Source organism: Zootermopsis nevadensis, unplaced genomic scaffold (genome assembly GCF_977971745.1).
Source record: "Zootermopsis nevadensis isolate Lab colony 2312 unplaced genomic scaffold, Znev_1.0 Znev_ptg000003l, whole genome shotgun sequence".
Classification (NCBI taxonomy): Eukaryota; Metazoa; Arthropoda; class Insecta; order Blattodea; family Termopsidae; genus Zootermopsis; species Zootermopsis nevadensis.
Window position 1 is genome coordinate 7198639 of NW_028259135.1, and position 20163 is coordinate 7218801.

At 39.2% G+C, this 20163-nt stretch overlaps 1 protein-coding gene across 2 annotated transcripts; it reads left to right on the forward strand.

Annotated features, from left to right (window-relative positions):
- The first annotated feature begins 2052 nt into the window (after positions 1-2052).
- LOC110827411 (uncharacterized) lies at positions 2053-10284 on the forward strand. Of its 2 annotated transcripts, none has more exons than XM_087341465.1 (6): positions 2053-2190; positions 5211-5431; positions 5760-5923; positions 6182-6416; positions 7265-7579; positions 8676-10284. In XM_087341465.1, exons 2-6 carry the CDS (start codon positions 5222-5224, stop codon positions 9267-9269), a joined length of 1518 nt encoding a protein of 505 aa, XP_087197591.1. In that variant the 5' UTR covers positions 2053-2190; positions 5211-5221; the 3' UTR covers positions 9270-10284. The 2 variants fall into 2 exon arrangements, with proteins under 2 accessions (XP_087197591.1, XP_087197597.1); XM_087341471.1 differs by having other exon boundaries at positions 2078-2190; positions 5219-5431.
- The last annotated feature ends 9879 nt before the right edge of the window (positions 10285-20163 follow it).

Consider the following 20163-nt stretch of genomic DNA (forward strand, 5'->3'; position numbering starts at 1 on the left):
TGTTTACAATTTTTAATTCTTTCAAATTTTGGACCACTGACCTATGAACCAATGCGAAAGTCTTTTGCTTGCATTTTCCTTGACGCGCTGGTCAACGACTAACTAACTAACTATCTAGATGGCTTACCGAACACGAATGTTCATCACCGGATTACCCAAAGCCCTCCACCGGACCCTGTCCTGGGCCAACAAAATCCAGTTTCCTTCAACTCTTATCTCCCATAGATCCCGCCTGACATTATCCTACCATCTACGTCTAGGTCTCCCCAGCGTTCTCTTCCCTTCAGGCTTCCCAACCAATACCCAGTACACACCTCTTGTCCCATCCATGCGCGCTACATTCACCGCCCATCTCATCTTCTCGACTTAATCATCCTGACAATACTGGGGAGGAGTACAGATTTTTTAGCTCATCATTATGCAGCTGGTGCAAAGCAGGCTAATCTATTAGAACCGATCTTGAATCAGTTCTAAACCCAAGCCCTACTACACATTTTAATATTATCTTCCCACATATCTGTAATTTTTCTCACCAAATTTGCTCCTTGGGTGACAGTCGTGCTGTGTGTTTGTCACTGCTAATAACGTTTGAGCAGATTGTCTCTTTTTTGGTTAAATTTGTTGTGAACATCACGTCATTTAAGGATACCTATCTTTATAATCTATATTTTCATAGTAAGAATAATAACAACATGGCGACTGTGCTAACTTTCAAAATATGAGCAACACTATCACCACCTAATAACGTAGAGTCCTGAAGTAATTTGAATAGAAATAAATCACTAAAAAATACAGATGTTTTAATAAAATGTAAAATAAGAACATGGCAGCCTTTTTTTATTATTATTATTAGATACCGAAGAGTTTCAAACCAATGGACCAAAGTGAGAATAATTAACAGATGAGTGGAGAACATTACATAATGAGGAGATTCATAATTTGTGCTGTTCAACAAATACTGTTATTGAGATAAACTTAAGAAAGATTAGATGAAATGGATATGTAGCACGCATGGTGACATGAGGAACATGTACCTACAAAATTTTCTTCAGAATAATTGAAAGAAAGAGATATAATAGGTGGAGGTACATGTAATAATATTAAAATGTATCTTGTAGAATGTGTGGACTGCAGTCGCCTCTTTCAGTAGGTCTGTAGAGTGATGGGCTCTTGTTAACGCGGTCATGAACATTTAGGATGCATGAATGGCGAATAATTTCTTTGCCGTTTCAGCTTCTATCAACTTCTGACGAATAGCAATGCTCCAAGGAGTTAATTTTATTGAGATTGCAATTTGCACAAAAAAGTGGACTAAGAAATTTGCGTAGTTTAACTGGTAGACGGAATCGTATGAAGGCAGAAGGGCGAATAAACAGACTGATAGCCCTAAAATTAAATTGGAAGGAATATTAGTGCATTCCTTAAACAATTAACAGTCTAATATCAGGAAAAGTTATTTACGTACTGGGCACTTCTTCAGTTGTTACAACCCAGAAACAGGAACTCTTCACTGATTAAAATGCGTAATGGAAAATGGCGTTGTAATCAGACGCATAAATCTTCATTTCAGTTTGTCATTTGTACAATATTTAAATTTACTAAATTCTACCTTTATATCCCGAAATTTACTAAAGTTTTGGATAACTGGTGTTTAAGGAAATTATTTCTTTCTGTGATCTTTTTTTCTTTTTTGGTGTATTAATTTGTATTTATCGTATTAATAAGTGCCTTTTATTTCTTCGTCAATCAATCTGTCATTTATGGTAGGCTGTTTTGTCTGCAGCTAATAATTTGTTACTGAATGAAATGTAACAGCGAATCCAACAATGAATTTAAATTACAAGATCCCGTAATTGAAATGACGATGACTGGCGTTAAATGTACGAGTAGTATCTCTTTACAAGTATCGTACAAACGTCTCTGCACATGTGCGTCAGTAAACTTGCGTTGTCCAAAGAGAATTTTTACGACTCCCGCGTGCCTTTTGTTTTTCTAATTTGTCAACACTGCAGTCTGGAGCAATTACAAACCGAACAATCTCCTTTTGTTTACTGGAAACTATAGAAACAATGTTGTTGCAAAACAAGCTGTTGAGAAAGACTGTTGAGAAAGACTGTTGTGAAAGACTGTTGTGTGAAGTAAGAAGCAGGCCAATTTGCATATCTCTCCAGATTTCTCAGGATAATTGAAGTAAGTATTAACAAATCGTTATTATCTTTACGTTTGTCATTCATCGTGCAAATGACGTATTTATTCCGTAAAATTAAAAAGAATGTAGTGATGTTTTGTGAAGACAGATTTCATTGTAGATAATATTTAACTTTCTCGCATGTTGCACAAGATATTTTAACAAATTACATAGAAATTTTATTTCGTAAAATATTAAATCCCCTATTTCCTTCGATAAATTATCGTGTGTATTGTGTTATCAAGCCACGGTGGTCTAGCGGGTTAGAACGCTGGCCTTGTAATCCTGGGGTCTCGGGTTCGATTCCCGGCGGTGCCCGAATTTATAACTTGTGTTGGGCAAGGCCGTGGTCTAGGCAACACGGAGTTTTCCTCCGGGGGCTTCCCCGGTTTCTCCGTGGCATCCCAACAATTACACCATTCACACACAGAAGAAGGCAATGGCAAACCACTTCTGGATCATCTGCCAAGAACGTATATGAACAGGTCCCAGTCCGAGAAAAGGATGGATGGATCCTGTTCATATGGACCTGTCGTCAGACAGAACACTAAATAAATAAAATAAATTTGTGTTATCACTTGTATTTTCACTTAACTTTAGATTCTCCGGAGCAGATGCTTTTGGCACTATGGCTGAACAAGCAAAAACGTTTCGCCTTTCTTAAATGTGTAGCGTGTACACCACTGTAAATAATATTCGAGTGTTGCGTTCGGGATATGCACTCGGTTCATGACTTAGGGTTAATAAAGTTGGAAGAGGCGGTTTCGCGTTGCCTCGTTTAATCAACATGGGGAATAAAAACGAATTTAATCACCGTTTATTTTTACGTGTTTTATCCATTAGATCGGCTTATCGTCTACATTGACTTTGTAAATTTTGTGAATAACGGAAGAATTTGGTGGAACAAGCTTACAAAAGGACGAACGTAATTTTCGTCACTTGAAATCTTTCATTATTAAGACTCTAAGGGTTTGCGTTAACTAAAGAACTCGTGTTTTTCTTGGAAAAATAAAAAAATTAATGTAGCGCGTAAAATTAACTCCTTTTCACCACACGACGGGGTCGAGTGGTTAACACTCCTGCTTCTTATTTGGGAGGTCGGGCATTCAAATCTCGTCCTTGAGACCTGTTAACCTAACTGAGTTTTCGTGGTTCCTCAGCCCAGACAGTGCCTTCAAATATCTCGCGACCGATTACTCACTGTCATCCGCCATATATAACGTCGTTATATAAACTATAAATAAATAAACAAGAAGACAAAAATTGAACTGGTGTAATCAATGGGTTCAGTATCGTTTCATAGACCATCGTGTTCTTTACATTTGTGATTATTTTCGAGTCACTTTATTGAAAGAGATTATGTCAAAATTTTACGTGTAATATTTTGTTTCTTTTTGACCGTAACATGAGAACTTCCTTTGAAAATACAAGATGAATTTTCTAAAAAGATTATATAATAATTGGCATCCAACCAGGTGAGTAAAAATGTCAATTTCTGTAACACTGAGAACTGCATTTTTACAGTTTAGAAGTTTTTCTGTGGAATCATGTTACTTGGTGTACGAGCAGTGTGACTGGTTCTGATTTGCTGAGATGTTATAAATTGGTGAACATGGAGCCCTTCTTCCAAATGTACATTCTATTTTATTAATGTTATTGTTTTTGTTGTTACCATTAATGTGAGGAGGAAATAAGGTTATGATTGTTTGTTTAAATTCGTGTTTTAATAGCAGAGTAGGATACAAAGCTATTCAGAAATAAGACAACCAAACTAGGTTAGAAGTCACGAGAGCCATATTCAAGAAGGAACATAGGATCACAATTCACCCTAGAATATAGACTGGGGGGGGGGGGGGCTTAGCCATATTCTATGCTTAACCTTCTTTATTTCCTGGGTGTATGGATGTCCTCTTTGAAATTTATACCGAAAACTGTAAAATTTTGAGAAAACCATGTGTCATGTAACATGACACAGAAACACCAGCTTCTCTAGGAAATATTAAAACATGAATTAATTAAGTGTAATTTACTTATGGCTGACTAAAATTACTATTTTATGTGTTTGCCAAACGAGATTTCCCCCCCCCCCCAAATTATTTGTAAAATTTTGTAAGATAGGCCTAATAATTGCCAAACTTATGGTCCAAATACCCCTGAAGTAAAACAAACTAAAATATTCTGTTTTGTTGGGATTAAAGTGTTTTGAGCATGTTAAAGGATAAGTGGTATCCGAGACATTAGATCCATTCTTTAGACTTTTCTGAATTTTAAAATTATTTTTTCCTGTGATTTTATGTGGTCCTGTTATAGGTCATTAAAATTTATATCTGTTTATTTCTGCTCCTGTACACCATTTTACGGCGTGTAGGAATTTCATCTGCGTAGTTTGAAATTTTTATTCCCTTTCAGCGTCCGCTCATGTGTATAATTTGTATAAAAGTATTGGTATTTTTAATATTTTATAAACTCTTACCTTGTGGCTCTTCATGTCCTTTGTACTGACCTACAGACAGCCTGAAGCTGATGGCCAAATTGGCAATGACCAAGCAACCAGTCAATTCCAGATTCCACGCGGATCAAATCATCTCATTTAGCAGCATCTTTAATCATCAGCCTTGGTTTGCTTGATCAATCCTCAGTTGCTCCTTCCAGCCTCCATTATTTAACTTTTCTGTATCTTGCTTCCTAAGAGAGCAGCTGACAGGACAATGAATCAAAATTCTATGAATTTATAGTTTCAATCCTTCACAAAGTAATCTTGGAAATTGCGCATGTAGCACGCATGTTTAATAAGGAATGCACACTTTCTTTTCTTGTTAAAGCTTGAGGAAGCGGTCACATGAAACACGAAGGATAATATTAAAATGGTTTGTAATTAGTGAATTGGATTTAGTTCGTCATGACGCTAATGCCTGTTTAGTTCTGTGTTAGGTTCATGACCAGCGAAAACTGTTTACTGCTTGTGGTAAGACGCTGTCTCATGAACATGTGTTGATGTTTGAGTGTTTAATTTATTTCGTAGTTTTAAAGGCTATGGAGGATAAACATACAGTCACACCACCAAATAATGGGGCAGAGAGTAGCCCCACAAATCAAAGTCCTGAATCTTCAAGACCACGGATTCAACGAGAGAGGTCGCCAAACTCGATCTGCGCAGTCTGCCTGGGTACAAGACAGAATCCGTGTTTCAGTGATGGCTGCTTGCACGAGTTCTGCTTTGAATGTCTCCGGCAATGGTCGCAGGTAAAGCATTTAGACCAACCGGTATCACATTACTCTAAAAGGCATATTATGATAATATTCGTACATTTGCTTTTAAAATTGAAACTGGGTGACAGACAGACTGGTTTATTTGGATTAACTTCACAGTCCTTGTGTTGTAGATTCGTTATTTTATTCTCAGTCTCAGTGTTAGGCGTGTTTAAAGTTTGGAACTGTATTTAAATTTTGCTGTGTGCTGGTTATGAACTTTGAAACAGAAGCAACACACCTCTGACAGTACTGAAACACTAAATGCACATATGATTATTATTTGTTGATGTGGTTGAAGTTTTGAACATTTATCTTGCAGGAGAAACCAGAATGCCCCCTCTGCAAGACGAGATTTCGTTCCATAATCCATAATATTCGCTCTGAGGACGACTACGATGTGTACGAGCTGCCTGCTCCAGAAAATATGTGGTTGAACATCGTATATATTGATTTCCTTGTATCTGGACAATGGTACCGACACAGGTAAAAGTTCCAGATTATGTCAGTCACAAGGGAAATAATATTTTGCTTGAAAATTGGGAGAAATGGTTACTGATGTAAGGTCACTATTGACATAGCTCTTTGAGAAGTTAAACGTTACGAAGTTATGGACTGTGCAGCTGCATGGGATAAAATCCACTTTTATACTTTCGTGGTTTCAGCGGTAAACCATTCAGATCATAAGAACAGCAATTAACTATTAACTTGGTTTCTGACAACTCTTTCTATCTTTCTGTACAGTACCATGTTCAGGACCAACAATACTATCGAAAGAATGCAGTTATATTTTCTGGAAGGCAGAATAGAATCTCCCGAAGATACGCCGGCCGATATTTTACCACAACCTTCAAACCCGGAACACAGAGAGGAATCTAATTACAGTACGTCAACCCAGATGCCATCATCGGATTCAAGTATTAGAAACACATCCACGGCGTCCCAACGTTCAAACTCTTTTGTATCTAGTCCTTCCATGGTAAGAATGTCCCCAGCAGCAGTTTCTACTACTAACTAACTAACTAACTAACTCCCTGGTAGCAGGACTCGCAGGTCCAACACCAAAGCCTGCCATTGGACTTCATCCTGATCTTGATACTCCGTCCGTTTACAATCCTCACAGCCCAACTCCCTAAGATTAATGTCCAAACTGCTACTAACTCATATTAAATTAGCAACAAGTGAATGCCAACAATTTTTAAGCCGAACGTGCTTTTCATGACCTAAACTTTAAACTCGCAATTAAGACTAAAGAACTGTGCTCCTACCACATGACACACATCAGGCACACTTCATATCATTGCCACTAGAGGATATCAGAAGTTTGTATCCACAATTTGTAGTCGGAAATTTAATTTATTTTGTTCTCAGATATTTTTCAATGTGATGAAAAATTAAAACGTGCCTGAGAATTTTCATTTCAGAACTTCGGAACTTTGTTTTCTAGTAACACATTAATATTAAGTGTATGTCTGTTGATCAAGAACTTTCAATATTCTTCCTTTTTCCGTGAAAATTTTATCACTGCTTGAATCATTACAACATTCGTTGCCACTTTTAACCAGAGAATCGAGGCTTTCATGAGAGCAGGAGAAACATTGATCTTCATTCCTTATGGTCCTTGAATCTGAATATAAAATTGTAGCTTGTATGGGGTTGATGCAGCAAACACATCACCTAGGCAAAAAGTATGCTTACAGTTCCCATTGAAAGTGTTTAAAGCCTGGCAGTGAACCTATTAAGTTTCACGAAGATCTATTTATCTGATAAAATGGCGTACAGAGAAGTAGAGAGATGTAGTCTGCATACACTTGTGTTTGTCTACAGACCATAAACTCTGCATACCAGGAATTTGTGAGAGAGTGTTTACGTGCACTTTTCCCACGTGTCCTGGCAATGTCCAGTGGCTCACAGCAGAGTCCCACGAGTAGTGATTCCCATAGTGCCACATCAGTTCCCAGTGTCTCGCCACAACACCCCGCGAGCAGTAATCCTGCAGAAGCTGAGCCAATGCAGAGAGACGAGAATTTTGGATCAGACGACTTAGCAATCATGGCCTATGCAGAACTTTCTCGTGACGCTACACTTCAGGTCTTCTCCTTGGTGTCTTCTGATGAAGAAGACGACGAAAATGCATTATTTGTGAGTATGGTTATGTTCACATGCCATGTGTCGCCACACAACAAAGATTGCACTGTACATTTTTACTTTCGCTGCTGATAAGGAAGGTGAAGTTTAGATACGAACACTCTGGAACACTTTTCATTAGATTCATACAGCGAGAGTTATAACTGTGGGGTGATAATAATGGCAATAATACTTAATTTCGTTCGCTTATTACTGCGCTTGAAAACAGCAAGGATGTCAATTACTGACAAGCAATGAAGAGGACATGAGACATGAAAACATGCAGATAACACATCTTCTGCATTTTACAGTGTGTACATATGTCGTATAAAAAATGGTTTGCCCCTTTCTTGCATAATATATATTCTTCGGGACATTCACAGCAACTAAGTCTGCGTCTTCCACGGTGCTCATTAGTACATCTTCCTTGTCTTTCCCTTTGGAAAGCCATTACTTCACCTTTTCAGATGTCTTCTTTGTTGCATGGCAAGCCACAGCATCTGCTAAATATGGCAATGCAAAAGAATTGTCAACACTTTGACAATAAGCCTTGCCCTGGAAGGGTTTCAGGAGCGTCATCACAGCTTATGAGAACAGTGGAAAATGTTTGAATTGCTTGCATGTTCGGTGCGACTCTCAATGCGTATCATGGCAATCAAAACATTCCCACTTTTACCCTAGCACAACGCGTGTTTTTAAACCAAACTGGGTTTCTTCAGTGGTATGTGCTGTTCCTAACCAAGCCTTCCCTTGCAGAGCAGCAGACCTTTACCCCATACTTTATTCAGTTTTGGCTTCGTACGTTTTTTAGAACATAAGTTTTACTGTTTGAACAACACAAGTATTGTTACAGTTGCAAAAGTATGGAACAGAAACCACTGGATTTCATGACCAGTTGATCTGGCGACACGTCTGTGTGTGTTTCAGTCGTTTTGTAATGTGCGTAGCCTGTAGTAATGAGGAGGCTGATCAGACTCAGGTGTCACGAGACACAAAGTGCCCGTCAGTTTGAATAAAGCTATTTTGTTATGCCAGTAATGGGCCAATTGGAATAACTCTCCTGGTCTTAACAGATCCTAATGAGTACATTTGGTTTTGTGTTTTGATTCAGGAGCTGGTCGAAGAGCTGATGAGATCTGATACCTCCTCCAGTCACAGTGATCGTGATAATGGATTATCAACATCATCAAGTTCTCAATTGTCTGAAGAAAGTCCAATCTGTGAAAGTAAATCATCAGATAGAAAAACAGCCCAACGCAAGCCAAAGTCAAGGAAGGTTGCTAGAAAGCTGGAATATAGCAGCGACTCTGATTCAAAGAAGTCCGTGTTTAATGGCGAAAATGTGGAGCAGCAACAGACAGCGACAGCACTGTCATCAACTTCTAGCAGTAGCAGCTGCAGCTCCAACTGGATTAATGACGAAGAGATGCCAAGTACAAGTGAGGAACCTCACTGCCTAGGCATGACCAACGACACTGATTCTAACAGCCATGACAGACGAGGAACAAGTTTGAGCAAGGACAATTTATCCAGAGATGGTTCTGTATTGAATAAAGCGAATGGTGATTCTGATGCAGGACATTCTACATTTGGCATCGAGAATAAAAATACTCGTAAGAGGAAGATAAACTCCAGCGCATCTCTGGAAGAAGAAGATCTGTTAAAATCAAAAAGACTGAAGGAAACAACTTCATCTTCTGATTGAGATGACTAAAGCTGATGCACTTTTGTAGAAATTGCTCTTAGACTTAAAAAAACATAACTAGGTTGCTAGATCAACATGTAGGATTGAAAGCAGCTAATATAAGAAGAAGGCTGTCTTTTGTGTTGTAGTGTCATGTAGTCTGGTAGAGGAATTTACGAACGTTTTAGTGGTCCTTGCTGCCTCCATCATCAGGGCAATGAGTGGTGACAGAGACAGCAAAGATATCTGAAACGTTGCCAAACTTCTACCATACTACATGTTGCAACAACCCAGAGGATAGCAATCTACAAACTCACAGTCACGATAACCTCAAATCCTGCCCATTGCCGATGATTCAGAGATCTTTGCTGCCTCCATCATCAGGGGAATGAGTGATGATTTAGGCATCAAGGACCTCTAAGACATTGGCAAACTTCTACAAGACTACATGGTGCTACAACCTAGAAGACAACCATGAAAACCTCAAATCCTATGAATTTTCGTAGAATTTGTTGTTATTAACAAACAGCCAAGGAGTTGGGTCATATTGACCCAATCGGGCCTCATAGTCTGAAACTCTCTTCTGCGGTCTTCCAGGGTTTTGCCGTCTACATTGTGTGTAGATTATTAATAATTTCGGAAGTCTGTCTACTCTAGTTCAGTAGGACGTCAGGTTTTCATGGTGGCGAGTCCGAAGATGGCTGTCTTCTAGGTCATAGCGCCATGCAGTGTAGCACCATCAGGCACTCATCGCCCTGATGGAGTCGGTAAGGATCGGTGAAATGCTGGTAAATGTCTATTAGAAAACATGGTGCCAAAACTCAGAAGATCATCTTCATCATCTAGTTTGAAAGTATGGTCAAAGTCCTTGCATCGGAATTGTGTCATTTCCTTCTCCTAATGCTTCAAATTTTTATAAAATCAAAAGTAAAATACTGTTTATAACTTTAAAATGTAGTACTTAAAATATATTAAAATTGTATTTTGTATATGAGCTTTGTATAAATACGAAATTAAACTACTACATGACTGAGAATGATAATCATTAAAAATCAATTTTCTAGTAATTCATTAACCCTCCATATCTCAAATTAAAATTGTTAGGTTAATGGCTAATGTCTAACCTATAAATAGAAGTCCATCTAAGAGATCACAGAACTTTTTCAAACTAATTCTACTGAACACAGTATCAACACAAGAAATAAAAATCAGCTTCATAGACCAATTGCCAACCTCTCCTGTTTCCAGAAGAGTGCATATTATGCGAGCATAACAATTTTCATGTATAAATAAACTGGCACAATTTCAAGTAACATTAAAAAGATACTTATTTACACATTCCTTTTACTCTATTCATGAATTTCTAACGTTTACCCCCTTCCGGCAGAGCTACGACATCACACTTAATTTTTGTTCTGAACATGCTTGTAAGTTGCTCAGTGACTGCAGTTGGCATCATATCCGTGTGCTTGGTGGTTTTTGGTGACAGTTGGCTACGCTGGAGTCTCAAAACGGAACAAAACACAACAAGGGCAGTGAAGGTTAATATTTTTCATTTCTGATAGTGCTGAAGAGTGGAATTTCTTTTCTTTGAAAGGTAAGATTGTTAAACATTTACTATTTTGTACCTGAAGTGAAACATACTAGTGATGTTTTAACCTGAAATTGTTAGAAAGAATTTACTAGACATTTAGTTGTATCATAAAAAGGCAAAAGATATAGTGATTCCATATTGCACCATTGAACATTTTAAGGATCTCTGCAGGGAGGTTACATAACCTCATAATCCTTTTTTATGCTTTCGTCATATTCATAAAAGATGTTTGTGAACGCTATGAATAGTTGAATTGTCAGTAGATTAATGATTATTATTGCTGTTTAAAGTATGTGTAATTATAATTTTCTACGTTTATTTTTGTAAATGGAAATAAATTTAATTTGTCTTTTTCGCAAAATAAAACTGAAGCAAAAGGTAATGACAGATGCCAAGTTACTGATCCTATCAAAAGGAAATTCTTCTGATGTCCTTGAAATACCAGCTAAGGCAGATATAGAGAATAAGGTGCATCACCATACATTAGACACCATTTTCGTATTGGATCCAGAGATGATTGACACAAAGGATAAGTAGACTGCCTAACTTCCTTTATCATATGGAGGTACTAATGCAGTGGAAACTGTGAAACAGTAGTCAGTAGTAGGAAAGAAAGCCTGAGGGGCAGACACATCTGGGGAGACCTAGACGTAGATGGGAGGATAATGTCAGGCGGGATCTATGGGAGATAGGAGTTGAAGGAGACTGGGTCCGGTGGAGGGCTTTGGTTAATTCGGTGATGAACTTTCGGGTTCGGTAAGCCATCTAGTTAGTTAGTTAGGGTTACACAAAAGTCATAATTTTTTTGAAGGTTTTCTTGTCTTCACATAACTTAAGTGGGTAGTATAATTTATCCTCTGTTTGTAAAAAGTGGATATATTTGTAAAATTTTACCACTTTATGTGAACTAACTTCTGGATTAACAAAATGAAATAATTTTACGAGGAGACAAAGGAGCCCTGAGCTGGTACCATATCAAATCAGCCCACAAGTGTCTAGGGCGAGGGCACCTACATTTAATTCAGTCAGGTGAACAGGTGCTTTATGTTACAAAAGGGAAAGTCTAGAAATTTTTTTAGGAGAAACTTCTGTGAACAACTCAATTTAAAGTGGCAGCCATGATATATGTGGAAAAGTGGCCTGGATTTGGAACAAAGGTCCTTAGGCCTAAGTCCAGCTTCTTTCTTGCCTCTGGGAAGAACGAAGTTTGTCTAAACAAAGGGGAGGTGGCCAACCAGAGTTGGAAATTCAAATGCCTTTCCTTGTGGATGAGGGAAATTGTGAAGAGGGGGGCACAGCCAGTCTCAGTGCATTTTGGAACAAAGGGTCTCTCGGCGTGCGTTTGATCAGTTCAAAATTACAAATACAGTTAACTCCCTCAAGTTTGACACCCCTCTATATTGGACACTTTTAATTGGAACCAGCGAATATCCTATAATTTTACAATACTCTATATCATGGACACCGATTTTGTTGTAAGTTGGACAGGTTCATGCACTTAACTTCGATGTTTTTCAGGGAAACTTTTTCAGTTGCATATTTTGTTATTTTGAGTTTCTTACAGATGAATGCCTCCCCTCTGGAGGATTCTCTTATGGACATTGAACTCATCATTGGAATGCATTGCAAGTTTTAACTATTCTTTTGTCGAACCCATAACTTGACTACAGTACTGCAGAAGACACAGTTTTAATTCCATCATTACTGTGCTTGCGTTAGACTTCAGACTGTGTTAACAGAAATGGAATTTTTGTTTTTGCGATGAGGAAGCGAAAATTGGTGGAATAAACTTTCGAAAATATTATTGAGGCATGGGAGTGGGCTTCAAAAGGTTATTATTAATACAATTGTCATTAATTCCTAATTCAAGTAAGCCTACAGTAGTTAGTGTATGTAAGTAAATATATTATATTGTCATTAGACCACAATCTAATTTTTTTCTTTCCCTCTATCTTGGACATCTCTGTAAGTTGGACACATTTTCGTGGAAACCCTAGTGTCCAACTTAGAGAGGTTTTACTGTAGTATAAAATGTAAGAACAAACATGTCGGAGTTTCAGCATATCAGAAGAGCCTACTGACTGTAGTCCGGGAAATCAATCCACCCTAAGCCGTATCTACTGGAAAGATTAGTCGGTTGCATTATGTCATGAACTGCAGTTAGAAAAGATCCTGTGGATAATTATTTTAATAACGATTGAACAAATAATTCGTGCATACTTTTAATTGTTAAAAATAGCGTATTATTTACTAAATACACAGTTGTTACTTCAATGTTGCGTTAGTGTACTTCGTATTTACATTGAAAATCCCCCCTGAACGTGGCTTAACAAGCCAATTTGCGCAGAGGAACAAATGTTTTATTCATAATGTGCAGGCTTTTTTCTATACGGAAGCCAAGAATTCACAACAGCCGTATCAATAAAATGGAAGAATATGAAATGGTACAAATTTTTGGACTTGACGTTTGTTCTGTACAGTGCAATTAGCCCCCCACCCTAAATTTGTCGTAAAGCATTACAGCACTGGGGCACTAAACACCAACGTTTCTCTTTTGTTTTCGAACCCATCGTTAATGCAGCAGTAATCTCTTGATGGAGCCAGATACGAAGCTGCTCCCAGACAGTCTATTTGGTTTGACAGTGCATGAAGTTTGAAACTCCATTTTCTTCAGTGCAAACAACAAAGGCAACTGCTAATCCAGTTACTACAATACACTTCATGATAAATATCTCTTGCGAGAATTTTGATGAGTCAAAACATACTCCGACATCCAGTAGTTCATGGACATCCTCCTTATGATCAATAAAATACAAATATCAGTGTTCGAACCACGCTGTACACTTCTGATTTGTACCTCTCTGACTTCGTCACATTGCCTTCACTGAAAATCTCTCCCGAAGGTTCTCAATTTTAATCTGCTGAAGATATTCAGAAAAATGTGACGACAGTACTGAAATATTTTTTAAAAATTATTTCCAGCAATCATTACAGGAGTGACAGAATATTTTGTGTCCGAACTCAAGTAGTTTGAAGGTGACCACATTCACACCATTTTTAGAGACAATTCAGAGCTATTTGTTTTAACGGAATCAGTCTGGTTACGAGACATTGTGGAACCGCTTTTTTAAGTAATATGCGCGCCCCACAGAGCCGAGGCAGTGCGAGGAACTAACGAGGAACAAGTTTGCTTGTGTCTGTGCGAGGATTTGTGGCAGTTGGTCGTGATTGGGTTAAAGATTGGTTCGGAAGGCAGTTTGAGATTGAAGCAACCCTTTCACCGCTTCCAACGTTTGTTCAAGTAGCGGTGCTTCGAGCATTCCCAAGCAAGTAACGTTAGAAGCTCAGGCGGTTAGGCCACGTGATAGGCAATATGGTAAAGTTTCAAGTATTCTGCCAGCCATTCGGTTTTCCCTCCTCAATACCACGTTCTATCAGAGGGATGCAAATGGACCTAGATGATGTATGATTTGAGGTTTTCACGGCGGTAAATCTAAAGATTTCTGTCTTCTGTGTTGTTGCGCTGTGTAGTCTGGTCGATATTTACCAACGTTTCAGAGGTCATACTGCCTCTGTCATCAGGGCGATGAGTGATGACGGAGGCAGTATGACCTCTGAAACGTCTGTGAAAATCTACCAGACTACACGGCGCAACAATCCAGAATACTGTAACCTTCGGATTTAGATGATGCACTAATCTGCGGAATTTATGTTTGAAATGAGGAACACGTACAGGAAGATAATAAATACATACAAAGTTTTGAGCTGCAGGCCCGAAGGGAAAATATCTATTGGGAGTTATGACCTTGAACCATTGGGATAATAGTAACAATGCAATTTCAAGGTGTGTTTTGGATTCAGCTAGCTCATGATATGGGCCCATACCATAACTGGTTCTTGAGAACACCTTTGGGTTCAACAAAAATAGGAGAATTCTATAGGATTGTTGAGCGTCTGTTAGTTTCTTAAGAACAGCCTTGAAGCCCAATCGTGCAAGTATAGTATTTTATTTAAGTAAAGGAGCAAATATCATTCCTAGCATTGCTGTTGTAATTCTTCCATGTTTAAATTGTAAACAAATTTTATTCCTAATTACCGTTTTATGAGCATAGTAAATTTATCTGTGCTGGACTGGAACTGTTCTCATGCTCTGAACAGAATCAGATTTCAATTCAACTGCTGACAATGCCAAAACCATCGCGGGAAATGGATTGTTTTATACCCTGCCAAATTCAGAGCTTTACAGTGATAACAAATACAAGAACTTTTGTTTATTATTGGCAACAGCACAATGACCACCTTTGACTACGTTGCTGGGTAACACTGGTCATTAACAACCCACCCACCAGAACCGAACAAAATCGGGTTATCGGGTTTTATTCTCAGAGTCCAACTACTAAACATTACAGACTTCCTGGTAATATATTCGTTACAGATTATCGCATTACAAAATGAAGCAGTTACAGGGTACCAATGTTGCAGCGCGCGCCTGCTAAACCTTTATCCTTCGCTGTCACAAAATAGTTCTACGCGGAGCGAGTTATGAAGTGCATGTATCAATCCGCTGTTATAGACGTATTCTGGTGTGTAGGTTGGAGTGAGAACCCGTGGTGTTACCGTGTGCATGCGGTCGGACTAATTAGCAGAGATATAAGCCCAACGTAGTATAAACACAACCACAGAACGACCCTATCTCTGCAAAACACATAAAAATGTTATTTGTACACTCACACTCGAACGTTGTTTCCAACCCGCAAAATTTTATACGTTATTTGTAACCACAAAAATACGGAATATTGCTTTTTAATGGGTGTTCCAGCCTTCATTTGGTTCTGCTATTAATAAAATAAAGAGATAATTGAAAAACGTTTTGTGTTTTAGTAAACCTCTTCATAACCCATTTACCTCAACATTAATATCCAAATAGTAAACAAAATTGTGGAGTAAACTCTTTGTTTTTTGACAGTCAGTTATCTAGTAAACGAACTTTTGTCTTGAGCATAATTTACGTAAAAGTTGCATAATGAGGAGCTTCATAATTTGAACTTCTCCCCAAACATAATTAAACTGATCAAGTCAAGGAGGATGAGATGGGCAGGGCATGCAGCCTGCATGGGAGAGAAGAGGAATGCATACAGGCTTTTGGTGGCCAAACCAGAAAGAAAGAGACCACTAAGAAGACCCAGACGTAGGTGGGAGGATAATATTAAATTGGATATTAGAGAAGTAGGGTGGGGTGGTATGTACTGGATTCATCTGGCTCAGGTCAGGTGCCAGTGGCGGACTCTTCTTAACACGGTAATGAACCTAAGGGGTCCATAAAGTGTTGGGGATTTCTTGAGTGGGTGACCGACTGCTGGCTTCTTATGTAGGACTCGGTTCTATGTAGAAGGTAAGTGGTACTTCCGTGCTGAAGGGTTTTCGTTATTAAATGTCAGAATCAACTAGCAGTGGTTCTCAACCGGTGTGCCGCGAAGCTTGGAGTAGGGGAATAATTACATAAAACCAAGTATGCAAATTAAAAAATCAAATTATGTTTTATATTATTCGTAAAGGCCGTCTTCATCAGAGGCAATTATGTCTTGGAAACAAACCAGCTGGTACTTAATCGAGGTACGGAAGTCAGCCGTTCATTACGACACCGTGTACGAATAAAAAAAGAGAGCCGAAAATGTGGGAATTAAATCCCTTGGAAAACATAAACCCAAATACACCTGTTGGTCAAAGTGGGCAGAAATGGAAAATTGCACAGGTGGCTAATATTCGCGATAGCCGTTGGGGCTGCTGCATTATAAATATCAATTTAGAAAAGTGGGCAAAAAACTTCGAAGTGGCCCCCGCTGTATAATCGATTGTTCATCCCTGCGAAACGAAAATAATCATATTTATGCATTATGAAGGACTTAGTGACGCCATCATCACCCAAATCGAACATTCGCAATTAAAACTGTGAACAATGGCATGTGAATAACAAATGTTCTCAGGCATATGCATGGAGAACAGATGGGAGGATAATATTAAAGTAGATTTTAAATAGGGTCAGAGTTTGTGGATTGGACTCATCTGGCTAAGATAAAGTATGATCCAGTTAGGGGTGGGGCTCTTGTGAACACGGTAATATAGTTCAGTTTCTGCGGGAGGGAAATTTCTTTTTCAACTAAGCGACTGCCAACTTCTGATGTTAAAGACGACCTTGAGGCGTTTATGTTCAATTAGGGACGCGACACCGAGTGAACAAGTCACAAAACGTACTCACTAATTCTTTGCATTTACATTAAAGTAACCTCGCGTCAACGTTTCTAGCCAGAAACTCGCCCAGAGAGATCACAGCCATCTTTTCAATCCTGTTCAGACACACGCCAAGTCTCACCGCGACCTACAGTCCACGACTGTAATCTTGAGACTTGCAGGGTGAGGAAGTGGAGTGAAGGAGGAAGTAGGAAAGATGGCGTCTGTCTTTAACGCTACGGACTTCCTGCATTCCTTGCAAGTCTCAAGATTACAGTCGTGGACTGTACTTGTCCCCGTTTACATCTGTTTTATAACAAATAACATCTTCAGTTGATACAGCGTCGTCAAATAGTAAACAAATTACGCAGGTTTTTAATGTGTGCTAAGCTGTCACTAGGTTACCGATACATTTTCTATGTCATTGATTATTAAAAAGAATCAACATCGAGACCGGAGGAAAGACAGTTAATTCAGGCTGCATGAACATAAAACAGTTTCCACCGTACAGAAGGTCCCTGAATGTTATCACGGAAACAAACGCCCTATAATAATAGCAGCTGCAGATCGTTGGAAAGGGGGGAGAGCGTTCCACTGCCCAGAGCAACTGCCAACCTGTCACTGAGCAGAACCTAACCTAACCTACCTACCCAGTGAGCATTGCGGATTAAATTCCGGGAAGGCTTGCTTGCTTCAGACCGTTCTACTTTGCTGTCTTCTGTCTGAAGACAAAAAGGCCTAAACTTAGGAAACTGAAAAATTTCCTTTGTTTCGTAAAGCTGAAATTTGGTGTTTCGCCCAGTCGAGGGAATTTAAGCCATAGTTGACTATTTCAGTGACCGCGCGGTCTGGTAGCTCCGACACTGAGATCGTAGGTGGATGTTTACCAACGTTTCATAGGTCTGCCCTGATGATGGAGGCAGCAAGCACCTCTGAAGCTTATGTAAATTTCTAACAGACAACACGGCGTTGCAACCCAGAAGACAACCATCTTCGGACTCACCTCCGTGAAAACATCAAATTTTCATCAATGTTCTGCACTACGACACGATGTTTGACGTTATCAACAGCAATTGATAGCAGAAGCAACATTTCGTTTGCTGGTAATCCTAGATGGTGAAAGCCCAGGGATACAAAAGCCGAGCGAGAGTAAAGCCATGGCTTTTGAAGGTCATGTAGGGGAGCTGGGTACAATAGAGGAAGCCTGGGGGGGACAAAGCCTTCGGGCGGGGGCAATGCCTGGAGGCCAAACCGTTACAAGCAGGCCTGGGGGATGGTATTGTAGTAGACAAAACACAAGGGGGAGGAGAAGGCCCAGAGTGGGGTAGTTATTGGATGAAAGTGCCCCAAAGGGAGAAAGAGCCCCGCTGGCTGAAAACGCTGTGGTGTGAGCCCTGGGGATGGTAACAACTGAAGTGAATGTCCCTTGGTATCACTTAGGCTCTTGGGGGAATCCCCGATGGTTGCCTAGTTCCCATGAGCGATGTCGACGCGGGCTATCTGAAATGCTCGACAGAGAGACAGACAGGCTTTTTTTTCAGTTGCACCAAAGTGTAAAAGACACCTAAAAATCATACTTGAACTGCATATAAAATCAGGTGGTAAAACTGGCGGATAATTAAAAATGGCACAGTTGTAGTAACATTAACAAATTAGGAAATGTATGCATATTAATAGTGCTGTTGCGTTTGGCTTTTTGCTGGCTACCAATTTATGAAACTCTTCGTTATGCTTGGTAGTAAAGCGGTAAGACCACGTAACTGTTCACTCATCTTAACCTATTGTCGAATAGGGCCTTACCTTTACAACTGCAGCTTACGTCTAGCATCAATTCTAACAAAACTAACTGTGTAGACCAAGGAACAGAAAGATTTATTTCATTTCTGTTCTATTTACTAAATTTACAAGCAGACTCGGGTCGCGCAGCCCACAGCCTCTCGGTGTTCTCCGCTGAGAAGAAGGTCGCCAGATCGATCCATGTGACCTAACATCACACTTTACTACTTATGCCCTTTTTGTACGCAAACTCGTAGTCGCGAATACCACACCGGGTTACATGCATATGAGACACTCGCGCTGGAATGAAATTTATATGGTGTGTAATATGGGAGTTAAAATGCAGTGGCCTCTCTGCGTGTATGTACTCAAGCTGGCATAAAATATTCATGGCTACTTCGGTGGTATTTAATTTTTTTACAACACCAAGAAATAAATTTTAAAATACCTGTGTTCGAGACAATTCGGGCCTCGATAATTTGTGTATTTATTTACCGATGTTTATCAACTGCATATATTTTTGTGTCAAACTAGAAATTTTAGGGCGGGTTTAAAAGGATATGGATGTACGTGAACGGAAGTGGTCGTGGTTGTATCTGCATCCTGTAGAAACCCACAGAAATTTTAGTCGATATCCCACTCGTGAACAAAACCACCTGGTCGTATGAAACGCTTGTTGTTAGACTGAGGTAAGAGAAGTTTTCCACTTGAAGGCGACGACTCATAAACTTATTTACCGTTTTGTTTTTATTAATCTTCAGCTTTCTGGAAAATAGACTTTCAAACAGAAAAATGACAAGAATTTTTCGAAATGTATTCTCCTACTGATTTAATCAATAATCTCTCGCTTCTTCTTGTTAGTACATTCTGTTATCAACCAATGTAAATGGAGCCTCTTCGGTCAGGACTTGAGGCCTAAACGTGGTAACTCGTTGACCGGTCTCACAGCAGACGCTGAAAGCCACCCCCTGTTCTTGTGGGAGGGTATGCAGAGAATATTAATCATAAGAAGTAGCTTATGTACCAAGCAAATACTATGGAGAAATGTGTATGGGATTAGGTCATGACATAATTTATGATACAGTACAAAGCTATCCTGGATTAAGTGAGGAGATGACTGGGTTGTAAGCGCCTTCACTGATCCCCTGTCTACCAATTTGCCGAATATGGATACAAATGTGTGTCCATTTTGCTGGAGTGCCATAATCTTGGTCATATCTTATTAACAGTACTTTAATGATCGGTATTAAAACACGTGCTGTTTATCATAGCAACTTGTCAACATTTAAATCTGTGATATTTTAGGTTGTGGCGGCA